This window comes from Schistocerca americana, chromosome X (genome assembly GCF_021461395.2).
Source record: "Schistocerca americana isolate TAMUIC-IGC-003095 chromosome X, iqSchAmer2.1, whole genome shotgun sequence".
NCBI classification, from domain to species: domain Eukaryota; kingdom Metazoa; phylum Arthropoda; class Insecta; order Orthoptera; family Acrididae; genus Schistocerca; species Schistocerca americana.
The window spans coordinates 542,606,820-542,623,796 of NC_060130.1; the positions used below are offsets into that span (position 1 = coordinate 542,606,820).

At 43.1% G+C, this 16,977-nt stretch overlaps 1 protein-coding gene and 1 non-coding gene across 2 annotated transcripts in view; one reads left to right on the forward strand and one right to left on the reverse strand.

The window, feature by feature from the left end:
- LOC124555252 (aminopeptidase M1-C-like) overlaps positions 1–16,977 on the reverse strand; it is a 476,812-nt gene that overhangs the window by 160,186 nt on the left and 299,649 nt on the right. The window contains exons 7-8 of the mRNA XM_047129117.1: positions 13,283–13,439; positions 1,027–1,102 (exon numbers count right to left, since the gene is read on the reverse strand). Coding sequence (XP_046985073.1) covers positions 1,027–1,102; positions 13,283–13,439 — 233 coding nt within the window. The remainder of the gene's footprint in view (positions 1–1,026; positions 1,103–13,282; positions 13,440–16,977) is intronic.
- On the forward strand, positions 495–569 carry Trnat-ugu. The gene has a single exon. It is a non-coding gene; the product is annotated as a tRNA-Thr (tRNA).

The following is a 16,977-nucleotide window of genomic DNA, read 5'->3' on the forward strand; positions in this document are numbered from 1 at the left end:
ATCTACCATGCCGGCATCCAACTGAGCCACCGAGGGCACAGAGGATACTGCGACTGCAGGGATTTATCCCTTGCACGCTCCCCGTGAGACCAGCATTCCCAACTTAATGTCCACACATCACATTCGTAGTGCCCCTGCCCATGACACTCATTACTCGCGGTATACAATCTTACTGAGTCCCGCAAGAGTTCGGGCAATGCGTATGCACCCACACAGAAAGAAGGTCAATGACCGGTTAGCCTTAACTATATATGAAGATGGTAACTGTTCTTTCGGACATATAGTTAAGGCTAGCCGGCCATTGACCTTTTTCTTCGGTGCGGATGCACACGCATTGCCCTAACTCTTACGGGACTCTGTAAGATTGTCTACCGCGAGTAATGAGTGTTACGGGCAGGGGCACTACGAATGTAGTGTGTGAACATTAATTTGGGAATGTGGGTCTCAGTGGGAGCGTGCAAGGGATAAATCCTTGCAGTCGAACTATCCTCTGTGCCCTCGGTGGCTCAGATGGATAGAGCGTCTACTATGTAAGCAGAAGATCCCGGGTTCGAGTCCCGGTCGGGGCACACATTTTCAACTGTCCCCGTTGATGTATATCAACGCCTGTCGACAGCTTAGGGTCTTGATTTCATTATCATTTCATTCTAGAGAGCTGCACGGTCACCGATGGTATCTGTTCTTTCGGACATGTCCGAAATAACAGATGCCATCTTCATATATGAAGTGATTGTGCTAATTTGTACTCTTTGTGATTGTACTTATTTGTACTCTTTAAATACTTTCTATAATGCTGTTGACGAACACTAGTTAGTAAATGAAATGAGCTAAAACAGTGAATCACTGCATGTTAACTGCAAACAGTGTTATGTCATGAAATGTGTAACGCGAAAAATTGCGTATTTTGCAATTTAATGTTCAGTTGCAAAAACAAGGATTTTTTAAATCTGCATGATAAATATGATTGAAATAGCTGCTGAGGAAGAAAGGTTGCAAATATAAAAAAATCTTTAATAGTTTACTCACTCCAGGAAATTGCGGATTCCCCTGAGCAACACATCTCTTCCCAAGAAGGATTCCAACATTCTGATGAAGGCGCCTCCTGTAGAGAACATAGAAAAGCTCCATCAGTTACCAGTTTAGAAGAAGTGTGCTGAAGGTACTAACCTTGCTGTACTGTGAAAGTTGGGCCTGCACTTTCTGATGATTTCAAAATGAAATATCTTTGGTAAAGTAAAATACAGTGTCTGATAAGAATAAATTGTTAAGGAAGTAAGGTTATTAACACAGGAAGCCATGCCTTCACAATAGTTTAAGCGCTTACGATTTTTCTGTCGACTGTATTCAGTTATTAGTAAATAACACAACCAGAATTTTCTACTTAATGGTAGTTATTGTTCTAATTATTACAGTCTATAGTCGTGTAACATTGTTAGCATCGAAACAGGTCAAAAATATAGCCTTTTACAATTTATGTTAAAAATTTCTAAATATATACGTTTCATTTTCCTGTTATACGCACTGGCGACTATTTTATTACTCTTCGCAATGGAATTAAAGGATCACTTTTTAGAAACTTAGCAATTATTTCACATTGCTACGAATAAGTTCGTAACTTGGCTCAAAAGTGCCTACAATCTTCCTCTGAAAAGATGCAAAAGCATGCCGCCATGCTACGTCACCCACAGCCTAGACGACGCTTCACACAGCAAGGTGTAAACACACGCCGAGAAAAGACCAGAGCTCAGTAGTCAAGTAAGATTTAAGGTGGGTTAATGATGTCATATCGGCACCAAATTTCCCCACAATTCTGCCCAACGCCTCTGTTGACGTGTTACACCATGGGGAGGTCGTCACTCCCCCTCTTACCCACATTTCGTGTCATCTTTTGACGTCTAAGCCGTGGAGGTTACAATCACGACGCCCATAGTTGAAATCACGCGTTTTCTTATGTGTGGACTAGCACAATGTTTCAGACACACCTCCACTCAGAATTGACATGGAAAGGCCTCACAGGGTGGCATAATGCCCGTCAATGAGACCACCCTCTCCACTGAGGCGTTGATTCCCACATATTTTGCAGTCGATAACGACAGTTCACAGTGCGATGACCAACAGGACGACGTTCTGACAATCTTTGACACTACTGACACCGCAGACGCTTCAATCCTTCTCTAAGGACATCACGGGCCAGCAACCCCACTTAACGTGATCGCATCCCTTTGAAGTGCAGTGCGACAGCAATTTTTGCTCTTGTATACAGTGTGGAACCACAAGGAACCGTTAAAAGCTATTCGAGGAAATCTGAACGTTACCCGAAGCAGAGCGGGTGCTTATGCTTTTTCAGCCCTCCATGTGATCACAGAGGTGTGCGACATTGACACATGCGTGAATAAAACGGCAAAGGATCCCTCTAACACCCCCAGTTCGGCAACACCCCCAATGCCAGCTGCTTGCGTTTGATGAGCAATTTAAAAAGATATCTGCACAGAGAAAATCTGTTACAAGAGTTCTAGATAGACGATCACTTGACACCTCTCTGTTCCGACATGCCTACTAGCAGGTAGCGAGGACACAATCAAGGCTTTTCTCTGTGCAGGTACATCTTTAAAGTGTTCAGCAAACGTGGCTACCAACAGTATTGTCAAACTGGGAGGCCGCAGAGCGACCCTCTGCCGTTTTGTTCACGCATATGTCAGTGTCGCACCCCTTCATGTTCACGCCACAGGAGAGCGTGAAATACGAGGGCTGAAAAAGCATAAGGACTCGTTGCTGCTTCAGATCACCTTAAAGTTTCGTCGAATGGTTTTTGACTTTGACACCAGCACAAAAATTGCAGTCGTGCTGGACTCAAGCAGGGTGCGATCACGTTCAATGGGGATGCTAGCCCATGATGTCCTTAGAGAAGGGTTGAAGCGTCCGGGAAGTGTCAGTAGTATCAAAGATTGTCAAGAATGTCGTCCTGTTCGTCATCACACTGCGAATTTGCATTTTCAACCGCAAAATGTGTGGGAATCAACGCCCTAAGAGAAAGAGTAATTTCATTGATGCCCATTGTGCCACCCTATGAGGCATTTCCGTGTAGATTCTGAGCGGCGGTGTGTCTGAAACGTTGTCCTAGGCCACACATAAGAAAACCGTGTGATTTCAACCCTGGGCGTCGCGGCTGTAACCTTCATGGCGGAGGCGCCAAAAGAAGGGATGAAATGTGGTAAAAGGGTGTGTGACGACCTTCGCATGCAGTGACATGTCCACGGAGGCGTTCGGCACATTTGTGGTGAAATTTGGTGCTGATGTGACATCACTGACCAACCTTACACCTCATATGAACTTCAGAGCTCTGGTCTTTTTTCAAATGTGTTGACACGTTGCTGTCTGAAGCATCGTCGAGCCCAAGGATGACGCCGCAGGCACCACGCGTTTGCACCATTACAGAGGAACATTCTAGGGTTGTATGAGCCAAATTTCAATCTTATACGGCGCAATGGGAAATAATTACGGGGTTTCTAAAAAGTAATCCTTTAATTATGTTGAGCAGTGTATTTTTTTTGGAAAATTGTTTACGTATTATGTCTTTAAGTGTTTCAATTAGTTCACGAGTTGCTTCTACACTTTGATTAAATTTTCCAGATTCAAATAGAGTGATGGAAGCATATGATTTCCATGTTAGAAATACGGAGTTTCTGGCAGGAAAAAGGCATATGCTACACAAGAGAGGACCGTAAACTCTGTGTATCCCTTTCGCAGCCCATTTTATGGTGCTCATTCATTCGAACTCTAAGAAAAAATTGCAGGTTACGAAACTGGAAATGACAAAATTTAAATCATAATGGAGTGACGTTGTATCATATGTACTACCAGAGATGCTCATTTGGCTCAAGAGAGCTTCCATTTATTTTGCAGCCTCAGACAAAACATGAGTTAAGACGGAATAGAGAAGAGCTTTTAGTTAACCCTATATACATAAAATGAAAAACTGCATAAAATGGAATGATTTGCCCTCTACAGAATCATAGCTCACGCGTTTATGGTTAAAAATGTACGAACAGAAAAACTGGAACTGAGGATACATCGTCGATGAATCATAATTTTTCTTGTTTTGAATAGGCATTCTACAACTGGTCAATAATTTTTTTCCCCAAAGGCACTTTTTATTCGTTAAATATCAGTGGAGGAATATGAGCTAAAAGTTCTAGGCGGCTGATGACCTCAGAAGTTAAGTCGTATAGTGCTCAGAGCCATTTGAACCAGCCAAAGCGTTTCCTTCCTTGTAGTTAGATAGTGAGCCGGCAGGAGTGGCCGTGCGGTTCTAGGCGCTACAGTCTGGAGCCGAGCGACCGCTACGGTCGCAGGTTCGAATCCTGCCTCGGGCATGGATGTGTGTGATGTCCTTAGGTTAGTTGGGTTTAATTAGTTCTAAGTTCTAGGCGACTGATGGCCTCAGAAGTTAAGTCGCATAGTGCTCAGAGCCATTTGAACCAGCCGGTTAGATAGTGACTTTCATATGCGACCCAAGTATTATGCCCAGTGTTGCGCGGGAATCAACACAATCGCAGGCAGGCTACGACAGCCATATGACGCTCCGGCAGCTGGTGTATTGGCATAAACTAGACGGGTTAGTAACGCGCTTTAACCATACTGCAAATGTCTAAAATCATTAATTCTTTGAATACCCTGCAGTTCATATCGTTAGCTGAACTGTTGCAGATGTCACTATTACAAAAGTGTCTAGCAGAGGAAAGAAAATCGAGGTAGTGTACAATGTTACATTACAGACGACTTACATCAATCAGGACTTTAATATGCTCTGAGGAAGTATTTTATAACAATTTCTGTAGTATAGTTCTTATGATAATTTTTGAATAATGTATATTTTATTAACAATGAAACAGTTCCTTGGTTGTTTCTAGCAGTCTTCACAAAAATGTGCATTGTCTATTGAATGACGAAAACAAAACATTATCGGTATACCAGACAAACCTGATAAAAGAAAAATTAATGCATTTAGGCAAATTTCAGTAATTACTGATTTTATTTATACAGAATTGGGATGGAGTAAGAAATGATCGCCGGCCGCGGTGGCCGAGCGGTTCTAGGCGCCTCAGTCGGGAACCGCGCGACTGCTACGGTCGCAGGTTCGAATCCTGTCTCGGGCATTGATGTGTTTGATGGCCTTAGGTTAGTTAGGTTTAAGTAGTTCTGAGTTCTAGGGGACTGATGACCTCGGATGTTAAGTCCCATAGTGCTCAGAGCCATTTGAATTAAGAAATGATCATAGCGATTGTTCTGCATATTGTGCTGCGTACCAGGCATAATTGATCAAATTCTTAAAACCTGGTGACGCAAACTGACATTGCACAAATGATTGAAGTTTAACAATACTATACCGTTTATAAACCTGAAATGACAAAGAACTATCAGAAATTATACTGGCCGACAGTTTACTGAAAAATGCTTTACAACGCCGAAAAATGGTTCAAATGGCTCTAAGCACTATGGGACTTAACATCTGAGGACATCAGTCCCCTAGACTTAGAACTACTTAAGCAGCGCGGTTCCAGACTGAAGCGCCTAGAACAGCTCGGCCACAGCGGCCGGCTTTTACAACGTCAAAAAATTTCTTTATCGAGAGGCTAAATCTTTTCGCCATCCTCCTAAAGACAAATGTGATGTTACATCCAGGCCCAGAGCCCAACAAAAGCAATAAATTATTTGCTGCAACTAGTAACATGGCGTTTAGGATGTAATATAGAAAATTATTCTCTTCCATGTTTCCACATTTTGCTACGTCGATTACAAGGTTTATGCAAGCAAACAGTCCTTTTATTTAATTATTGGTCCAAATTTGCCTTGAGGGTCCTGAAGACAAATATAAACCTGCGGAAACAGTAATCCACTGACACTATCACAGCAATTGTTGTATAGGAATGCGTAGTAGCATTCACAGATTGCACAAACGACTTTGTCTTTCTTTCTCTCGAAATGGTAAAGTGTGGTCTGCACGCAGTTCTTATGCGAAACCTGTCCGATTGGCTTTGTACACAGCATTTTAGGGGATAGCAAGAAGCTTCGTCTTTGCGTCAACCACGAAATTCTCTATAGTATTAATCACATCTCCTCTACACTTTTACGTACTTGAAGAAAAATTCGTCATTTTCCGATTTCCTTTTCTGTATAATTTCATGAATCTGTTTGACTAAGTCGAAGAAACATGGAAATCAATAATATTAATCTCACTTGCAATTCAGAGGGCCCAGTCACGTAGATCTCCTTCGGTAACAGTCCATTGACTTTTACGAGCAGGTCTAAATCTTTCGAACAATTGTTCTTTCACAATTTTTAAAGTTTCATTTTGGCGTGTATTTCATACTTTCTTCAATTTATACAATTCAAGTTGAGGTTTTCCAAAATGAAACTGGCTTTCCATACTACTTAACTTCATGCGTTTTCCCCTTCCTTCGTTTAACCAAAAATGTACAGCTTTTTATTTGAAACTAATTGTTATTACCGTATACATTTTCCTCTGGCTAGGAAGGTATTGTGCTTTCGATGTGGCCTTTAATTAGCATAATAATCATCGTTCAAACCATAATTCACAAAACTGTCAGCTATTGCCAGTTTCGTCTAATGTTTCCACATTTTATAGCAAAATGTCGACGTCATTCGAATGTACGTCCAAGAAATTAGCTAATAAATAACATATATGTAGGTATTCAAAAGAGATTATTTCGACTGCATACCATGTTCTTCATATTTCATCATTGCAAGTTTGAGAACATTAATTGGATTCCACATTTCGGTGTATTTTCCTGTGTAAAAAATTGCAGCACATATTTCGACATGTCGGATTGGATAGATTACTAGTAAGCAACGGTGGTGCATTGACTGGCCAGTTAAAATACTGTTGCTCGATGTAAGTGCTACAACTAACAGTTACTGAAATATTTCTTTCTTTTGGTGAAGCACGGCTGCATGTACCGTGTCTGTGAACTCATTGGGAATGGGTCTATGATGATAATAATAGGAGGTGTTTTTGTTGATAGCTAAGTTGTTATCACTAAAAATACCTCTTAATACAAACAGAACAACAGCCACGGATCGAGGGTTCGGTTTGGAGGGGGAGGGCAGTGAGATTCATGATTTGTTACTGTCTCCTCCTCACCTCTAACGCACACAAAGACGTGTACGATTTTAGTGATGATAACAAAACAAACGCATATAAAATGTTTTAATATTAAAATAATAATAAATTATTTGATTACTATAAAATAAATAAAATATTTTTGTGTAATAATAACACAGTGCCCAACACAAAGTGAGGCACTCGCAAGACATAGTCGCATGTCAGTGTGACTTCATACATGACCACCTCATCGGCAGGTATGTAAATGATTAAGAGCGACAGTACTCTGTGACAGGTAGAACAGCTATTACAGTGCATTAGTGTTGTTTGTGTTTAGTTTTGTTATCAGGCCTGGTAGGGTACATAAGAGGCGTGAGAAGCTTCAAATTTTGAGTGATCACTGAAGAATATGAGGATGTCTAGTACCAGACAAAGCTTTAAGAGGACTTGTCGTATGGTTAATTAAATTTTTCAGGTTTGTGGGGCATTCAGATGTGACAGTGGCCCGATAATTGACCGCATAGGAACGTAAGAGCAGGTATAATCGTCGTAAAGGTTGCTGTTGACCACCTCAAGAGAAGACTACGAAATAGTACACCATGGTCATCGCAACCCCTACACATCTGCTCCTGAGATCAGAGAATAGGTAATGGACTACCTAAAACTTCCTGTGTCATACCGCACCATTGGGTTGCTACTACGAGCAACCGGACTAGGAAATAGACAGCGAGCATTACCTGCGATAACATCACAATACTAGCGACTAAATCTGGCGTGTCGCTGCGAGCGGGAATGCTGCTGAATGGCGGCGCATGGTGTTCAGCAATGAGTCGTACTTCTGCACTACCCCCAGATGACCATAGTCGATGACATAGAGAGAGGGTTTATAATTCCAGTGTTTAGGAGAGGCACAGTGGTGTTAGTCCTGGCATCGTGCTGTAGGGAGCCATGGGAGAAGACTTCGAGACACAGCTGGTAATGATTGAAAGAATCTCTGGCGGAGCAAGAGTACGTCGCAGACATCCTATTTCCTCATGTGTTAACTCTCATCGGACGGTATCGCCGTGCTAATCCCCAGATCTATTGCCGATAGGACCAGCTCGAATGTCAACTCCGCTCCCGTGCCTGTATCCAGGATATCAAGGATCAGTTGAAAGAGTTTTGAACCAGCTTGCCTAAGATGATTGTATAATGGCTTTATGACACCTTCCTGGCCGAATCACTGTATACATCCAGGACAGAGGGGGTGCCACACTGCACTGACGTGGGCTCATACTGCGAAGTTCTTTGTATACTGTAATCACTGAAATACACTACTGACCATTAAAATTGCTACACCAAGAAGAAATGCAAATGATAAACGGGTATTCATTCATTGGACAAATGTATTATACTGTAACTGACATGTGATTACATTTTCACGCAATTTGGGTGCATAGATCCTGAGAAATCAGTACCCAGAACAACCACCTCTCGCCGTAATAACAGCCTTGATACACCTGGGCATTGAGTCAAACAGTGCTTGGATGGCGTGTACAGCTACAGCTGCCCATGCAGTTTCAACACGATACAACACTTCATCAAGAGTAGTGACTGGCGTATTGTGACGAGCCAGTTGCTTTGCCACCATTGACCAGACGTTTTCAATTGATGAGAGATCTGGAGAATGTGCTAGCCAGGGCAGCAGTCGAACATTTTCTGTATCTAGAAAGGCCCATACAAGACCTGCAACGTGCGGTCGTGCATTATCCTGCAGAAATGTAGGGTTTCGCAGGGACAGAATGAAGGGTAGAACCACATCTGAAATGTAACGTCCACTGTTCAAAGTACCGTCAATGCGAACAAGAGGTGACCGAGACGTGTAACCAATGGCACCCCATACCATCACGCCGACTGATACGCCAGTATGGCCATGGCGAATACACGCTTCCAATGTGCGTTCACCGCGTTGTCGCCAAACACGGATGCGACCATCATGATGCTGTAGACAGAACCTGGATTTTTGACATTCGTGCACCCAGGTTCGTCGTTGAGTACACCATCGCAGGCGCTCCTGTCTGTGATGCAGCGTCAAGGGTACCGCAGCCATGGTCTCCGAGCTGATAGTCCATGCTGCTGCAAACGTCGTCGAACTGTTCGTGCATACGGTTGTTGTCTTGCAAATGTCCCCATCTGTTGACTCAGGGATCGAGACGTGGCTGCACGATCCGTTACAGCCATGCGGATAAGATGCCTGTCATCTCGACTGCTAGTGATACGAGGCCGTTGGGATCCAGCACGGCGTTCCGTATTACCCTCCTGAACCCAGCGATTCGTATTCTGCTAACAGTCATTGGATCTCGACCAACGCGAGCAGCAATGTCGCAATACGATAAACCGCAGTTGCGATAGGCTACAATCCGACCTTTATCAAAGTCGGAAACGTGAAGGTACGCATTTCTCCTCCTTACACGAGGCATCACAACAACGTTTCACCAGGCAACGCCGGTCAACTGCTGTTTGTGTATGAGAAATCGGTTGGAAACTTTCCTCATGTCAGCTCGTTGTAGGTGTCGCCACCGGCGCCAACCTTGTGTGAATGCTCTGATAAGCTAATCATTTGCATATCACAGCATCTTCTTCATGTCGGTTAAATTTCGCCTCTGTAGCACGTCATCTTCGTGGTGTAGCAATTTTAATGGCCAGTAGTGTAAGATCACACACTCCCTCAATCCGTGAAGTTTCATTCCTTTTCCTCCTCCCTTTCTAAGTGCTTCATTTGTTTTTGGTATCCGGTGTAATTTGTTCACACCATTGAGTAGTCCATTGTTTTGTCATAACATCCAAGAAACTGCAGTTTGAAAAAATATGGCCTTTGGAAACGATACGTCCGAAAATTTGAGAAGTATTCGACACAATAACAGCATCAGATTGACACAACATTGATAAAAATCACAGAATATGAAGTCCGCCTCCGGTAGCTGAGTGGTCAGCGTGACAGAATGTCAATCCTATGGGCCCGGGTTCGATTCCCAGCTGGGTCGGAGACTTTCTGGGTGTTGTGTTGTCCTAATCATCATAATTTCATCCCCATCGACGCGCAAGTCACCGAAGTGGCGTCAAATCGAGAGAGCGTCTACCCGACGGGAGGCCCTCGTCGCACACAATATGAAATCAAAGTGTGCACTCACAGTCATCAGCAGTTTACTAAGCACAGCTATGGTGAACGCTGGTCTGTAAAGTATGGCTACAGAAGTGTATAAATGAGGGATATGATATTTCTTTCAATGGTTTCCGTCCATCCGCCTATGTCCGGGAAATCATCATCTTTTTTTTTCCTTAATGGAGTGTCTTTTCCTTTCTGCCTTGGCCTACTCAACTTCCTGTGGTTTGCCGGTCCTACCTCTGAAGTCACGAACCGTGTTGCACTTGTTGTTGTTAGCACATAAAGTAACCTGTGCATATGTACCTATAGCTGGCTGGAATGTTACCGTTAAGGCTGCAAACGTATCTACATGGGCAGACCCTCTAGCAAGCAAATACAAAGTATCCTGTGTTAACATGTAGCTTATTAAGGGTTAGAATTCCTTAACATTTGTGAGACTGTTAGTTTTCACGCTACTTCATTCACACAAATTCAGAAATTTATATATGAGAAAAGGTAGAGACTTACACTATTTTTTTGTGTTGATGGTGGTGTGTGTGTGGAGGGGGGGGGGGGGGGAGAGAAGGGAGTCGACGTGAGGGGGTGGATACTATTTGGACGTGAATGTATGCATATAACCACGACCAAACAGGATGGAGCAACTGCCCATATAGCTGTCCGAACCTTTGAGCACATTTATAAAATCTTCACGCCTGACAGAGTTGTTAGTAGAGGTCAGTCTGGTACGGCCCTAGCTGGCCGCCCTGGTCACCTGACCTGTCAGTGTGCGATTACCTTTTATGGGGAGCTCTCAAGTCTAGGGTGTATGGCAACAGCCCTCATAGCCTTCAAGAACCGCAGCAGAACATTTCGGATGAGACTGCGGCAATTCGAGCAGTCCATCTCCGATCCACCTTCAACAGCTTGCTGACCAGTGCCCAGAAGTGCCAAGGGAACCTAGCAGAAAATCCAAAGACATTCTGGTCGTATGTGAAGTATGTTAATGCCTTCTCTGCGCGATAGCAATGGAAATACTATTGAAGACAGTGCTGCCAAAGCAGGGTTACTAAACACAGCCTTCCGAAATGCCTTCACAGAAGAAGACGAAGTAAATATTCCAGAATCCGAATCGAGAACAGTTGCCAACGTGAGTAACGCAAAAGTAAATATCTTCGGAGTAGTGAAGCAACTTAAATCACTTAATAAAAGCAAGTCTTCTGGTCCAGACTGTATACCAATTAGTTTCCTTTCAGAGTATGCCGATGCATTAGCTCCATACTTAACAATCATATACAACCGTTCGCTCGAAGAAAGATCCTTACCCAAAGACTGGAAAGTTGCACAGGTCACACCAATATTCAAGAAAGGTAATAGAAGTAATCCATTTAGTTACAGGTCCATACCGTTGACGTCGATATGCAGCATGATTTTGGAACATATATTGTGTTCAGACATTATGACTTACCTCGAAGAAAACTGTCTATTGACACACACAGTCAACATGGCTTTAGATAACATCGTTCCTGTGAAAGACAACTAGCTCTTTATTCACATGAAGTGTTGAGTGCTGTTGACAAGGGATTTCAGATCGATTCCGTATTTCTGGATTTCCGGAAGGCTTTTGACACTGTACCACACAAGCAGCTTGTAGTAAAATTGCCTGCCTTCGGAATATCGTCTCAGTTATGTGATTGGATTTGTGATTTCATGTCAGAGAGGTAACAGTTCGTAGTAACTGACGGAAAGGTATCGAGTAAAACAGAAGTGGTTTCTGGCGTTCCCAAAGGTAGTGTTATAGGCCCTTTGCTGTCGTTTATCGACTAATAACGTCATCAAAAGATCAAAACAAATTGAAAAACGATTTAAAAAAGATATCTGAATGGTGCGAAAATTAGCAGTTGACCCTAAATAACGAAAAGTGTGAGGTCATCCATCTGAATGCTAAAAGGAATTCCTTAAACTTCGGTTACACGATAAATCAGTCTAATCTAAAAGCCGTAAATTCAACTAAATACCTAGGTATTACAATTACAAACAAATTGGAATGAACACATAGAAAATGTTGTGGGGAAGGCTAACCAAAGATTGCGTTTTATTGACAAGACACTTAGAAAATGTAACAGATCTACTAAGGAGACTGCCTACACTACGCTTGTCGTCCTATTTTAGAATACTGCTGCGCTGTGGGGGATCCTTACCTGATAGGACAGACGGAGTACATCGAATAAGTTCAAAGAAGGTCAGCACGTTTTGTATTATCGCGAAATATGGGAGAGAGTGTCACAGAAATGATACAGGATTTGGGGTGGACGTCATTCAAAGAAAGGCATTTTTCGTTGCGCCCGAATCTTCTCACAAAATTTCAATCACCAACTTTCTCCTCCGAATGCGAAAATATTTTGTTGACACCGACCTACATAGGGAGAAACGATCACCACGATAAAATAAGGGAAATCACAGTTCGTACGGAAAGATATAGGTGTTAGTACTTTCCGCGCGCTATACGAGATTGGAATAATAGAGAATTGTGAAGGTGGTTCGATGAACCCTCTGCCAGGCACTTAAATGTGATTTGTATCCATGCAGATGTAGATGGTCTCCAACATCTGCTACAGTCAGGTTAGTACTGTGAACCTTTCCTCTGCTGTATTAGCTGCCGAATAAATGAGGCTGTTCAGAAACCAACACTAGTGTTTTTGTATTATTTATGTTGCTACCAAAGAACAAGCCTGTTGAAATGCATCTGTCCCGTCATTCCGATTCAACTTGGCCGTTTGTGTTTCCGAGATTCGTGATTAAACAAATGTCGTTCCTATTATTGAAACGCCTTCTTTGCAGAAATTCTCAATTCAGTGCCTAGTAAGATCTCAATAGGTTACATGCATATTATATGGCATCGTATCAAGTCCTTCATTATACAGCGAAAGAATGCCACATTGTGCTCTCGGACAGCATGATATTGATTGACTTAATTGTAAAAACGAACCTAAAAGGTTTTACATTATTGTAAGTGTGTAGTTGAGAGGAAGGCGTACCCTTGTGGTAGGAGACCTCGTCGTAGCGGTCCTCTATCTCTGCTGGTGTGGTGGCGTCCGCGTAGAGAGCGGCGCGCTGCCCGCGCACGTCCTCCCGCAGCGCAGACTGCGTCACGTCCACGCCGAACCGCGACCACATCTGCCAGTCCGGCCGCATCTGCGCACACAAAATGGCTCTCTTATTGCTTCTGTCTGCGTCCTTAACGCTAACAAGAAATGCAGCTGGTTTAGATACTTAATACGTCTTTGCGCAACGGAAGTGACAGCGTAACAACACAAAGAAAGAATGAATTTTCACTCTGCAGCGGAGTGTGGGCTTACTTGAAATATCCTGGCAGATTAAAACTGTGTATAGGATCGGAACTCGAACCAGGGAGGCTGATGTTTTGTGGACAACTTATGTACTGACTAAGCTATTTTTTTTTTCACTGAACTGAAATTAAATAAATCAAAAGGTTTCATAAATGGTGATGCTTAGCTTAGTCATCATCAGTATACCCTTAAAACTACGCTGGTAGGCGAAAATTTAAGGAGGAAAGTAGCTTTCACATGATGTTTCACTACCTAGTAACACAACTCGATGAAACTTGGACCATAAGCAGAAAGAACTGGTACAGTATAGTCCAGGACGTAAATGAAAAAAAAATAAGCATTGTGACGAACAGAAATGACACTTTTATTCGAAGACAATAATTTCACTGAATTCACCGCGATTTATGATGGTCCCCTGGACTTTGAGGGGAGGTTTACTATCTTTTGGTTCAAAGAATCGATTTTTTTAAAATTGCATTTTTGGATCCGTAAAAGTATTTAGAATCCACCCCTGAAACGGTATTTCCGAATACGGAACGAAAATGTTTGTTATTCGCGGTTGAACAAATAAATGCGCCAGCCTGAAATTGGCCTTTTTCGAGCATCAGTTTTTTTTCTTTCGGAGGACGAGTTATTGTACCGGTGCTTGAGAGGAAACACACAAAATTCAAATGAAAGTTTGAACGCGTGTGTTTGGAAGTTAGCCCACAAGCATTTGCATCCTGGTGCGAGGACTGTGGAGATTGCGACTTTTCTGGCAGTGAGCAGCTTCAACGAAGGATATTCAGCAATTCTGAAGACCATGAACGTCACCCTGGGACTCTATTCGACGCGGTTCACCAAGCATTCGGACGACCACCGGATTCAAGCGGCCGAAAACCGCTTGTCATGGGCCGTAAAAGCGGCTCTGGAGCAGCGCAGGATGGCCCAGATCGAACAGAACGCCCTCTATGAGGAAGAGGAAGGACTAGTTTATGGACTCGGAATAGTAAATTGAACGTAAGTTGCATAATATTGCATTTATATGTAGTCAAAACTTCAAACTCGTTTTTCTCGAAATGACTTTTTTTTTTTTATCGCGCGGTATGGTAACTTCAAATCTACGGAACCGATTGGCATGATTCTTTGTTTTCGACGAAGCTAACTACATTGTCTAGGAGTTGTACCACTTTTATTCCTATCTATCAACTATAAATATTTTTACTTGGTCGACGAAGACGAAAAATCGATTAAAAAAACCCCTATTTCCTTCAAATGGCCGCCATTTTGTTTCCTATGGTCCAAATAACTTAAGCGAGGTACGACTCCTAAAGAATCTTATATACTTCGCTAACGTCAACTAAATTTTGATTGCAGACGAGCCGGCTGACCTGTGACATACCGTGCGTGTAGGTCTACATCGAAATTTTGTTTCGTTCCGACGGCACTTCCGCCATTGCTCTTCGAAATTTCCGGCCGAAAAAATTCCAGTTTGTAGAGGAGATATCAATAAACATTTTGACCAAATTTGACATTGATATCTATAACACATCCCGAGAAACAAATTCTCAAAAAACATGCTTTTTTCGGGCGAAAGATAGTAAACTTCCCCTTAAAATAGTCAGGACGTAGTTCGTAATAGATTTTGTAATCGACTCTAACAGCAATGCATCCTTTGCAACGTGCTCCCATGCTGGCCGTAAAGTCGGTAAAGAGTTGTTGTGGTAGGGCGTTTCATTCCTCCGGCAGCTCGGCTCACAGCTGCTGGATGGTCGTTTGTGCTGTGGACGTGCTGCAGTTCGTCTGCCCACCGCACCCCACAAGCGATCGATGGGATTTAAGTTGGACGAACGTGAAGGCCAGTCCATTCGCAGATATCCTTTCGTTACAAGAGCTTCTCTACCTGCGATGTTCGATTTGGTCGCAAATTGCCATCCATAAAAATGAAGGCTGCGCTGAACGTACCCCTGGGAAAATGCACGTGGAGAAGTAGTACGGTGTCACAATAACTTTGACCAGCGCTTTCAGAGCGGCAATGTAAAATTGAGGCTCTCCTCACCACAACACCTGGAACACAAAAACGATCATTTTCCACTATGTCCCTGGGGGCATTGTGTATTCATTCCCACCTCTCACCACACGAGAATACGTCAACCGTTGTCGAACGTTGTAACTTTGGTGGTCCAGGCGTTAATGTGTGGGGAAACATAATGTTGCATGGGCGCACTGACCTTCAAATCTTTGAGCACAGTACACTCACCATTCAAAGTTATTGTGATACTGTACTCCTTCCCCATGTGCGTCTTTTTAGAGGTGCATTTGGCCCTAACTTAGTTTTTATGGATGACAGTGCGCTATCACATCGAACAGCTCTTGGCTCGAGAGGATACTCGGCGAATGGACTGGTCTGCGACTTAAAGCCCATCGAGCACTTATCGCATGTGTTGGGGAGACATACGGCAGCACGTCCATTTGCACCTATGACCATCCAGCAGAGGTCAACCGCGCTAATGGCTGAATGGAACGTCCTATAGCGAGAGCTCCGTACCGACGTCGTGGCCAGAATGGGAGCAGGTTGCAGAGCATGCACTGCCGTCCGTGTTGATCACCTATTAAGAGCAACGTCCTGCCTTTTGTAATGTCCAGGGGACGATCATAAGTTACGGTGTCTTCAGTGTAGTTATTGTCTTTGAATTAAAGTGTCATTTCTGTTCATCTCATTGCGTATTTCTTTCAGTTACGTTCTGTAATACACTGAAGAAGTTCTTTCTGTGTATGGTCCAAGTTTCATTGAGGTATATTACTTGGCAGTAACGACCATATGTAAGTTCTTTTCGTCCTTACTTTTTACATTAAACAAGGATTTAATTATAATAATGGAAATGAGAGTTTAGCGTCACTGGCTGGGAGGCCCCTTGAAGGGCAGGCCCGGCCGCCTTGGTGCAGGTCTTATTACATTCTACGCCACAGTGGGCGACCTGCTCGCCGGATGGGGATGAAATGATGATGAAGACAGCACAACACCCAGTCCCTGAGCGGAGAAAATCCCCGACCCAGTCGGGAATCGAACCCGGGCCAGTAGGACGCAATCCGTCACGCAGACCACTCGGCTATCGGGGCAGACATAATAATAATAATAATAATAATAATAATAATAATAATACAGAAAAATAGTAATATGATGATGATAAAAAGGCGGACTGTAGCTACGAGTATTTTGTATCCATAGGAATGTACGGTTTTAAGTAAAGTACATCATAACGGTGAGCTCTGACAACTTTGCTTCCCCCAGTACCGCCTCTCCTACTTTCCAAACATCTCAGAAGTTCTCCTGCATACCTTGTGAGAATAGTACGCTTCGAAGAAAAGGTATTGCGGAGGAACGACTTACCCACAGCCGCAAG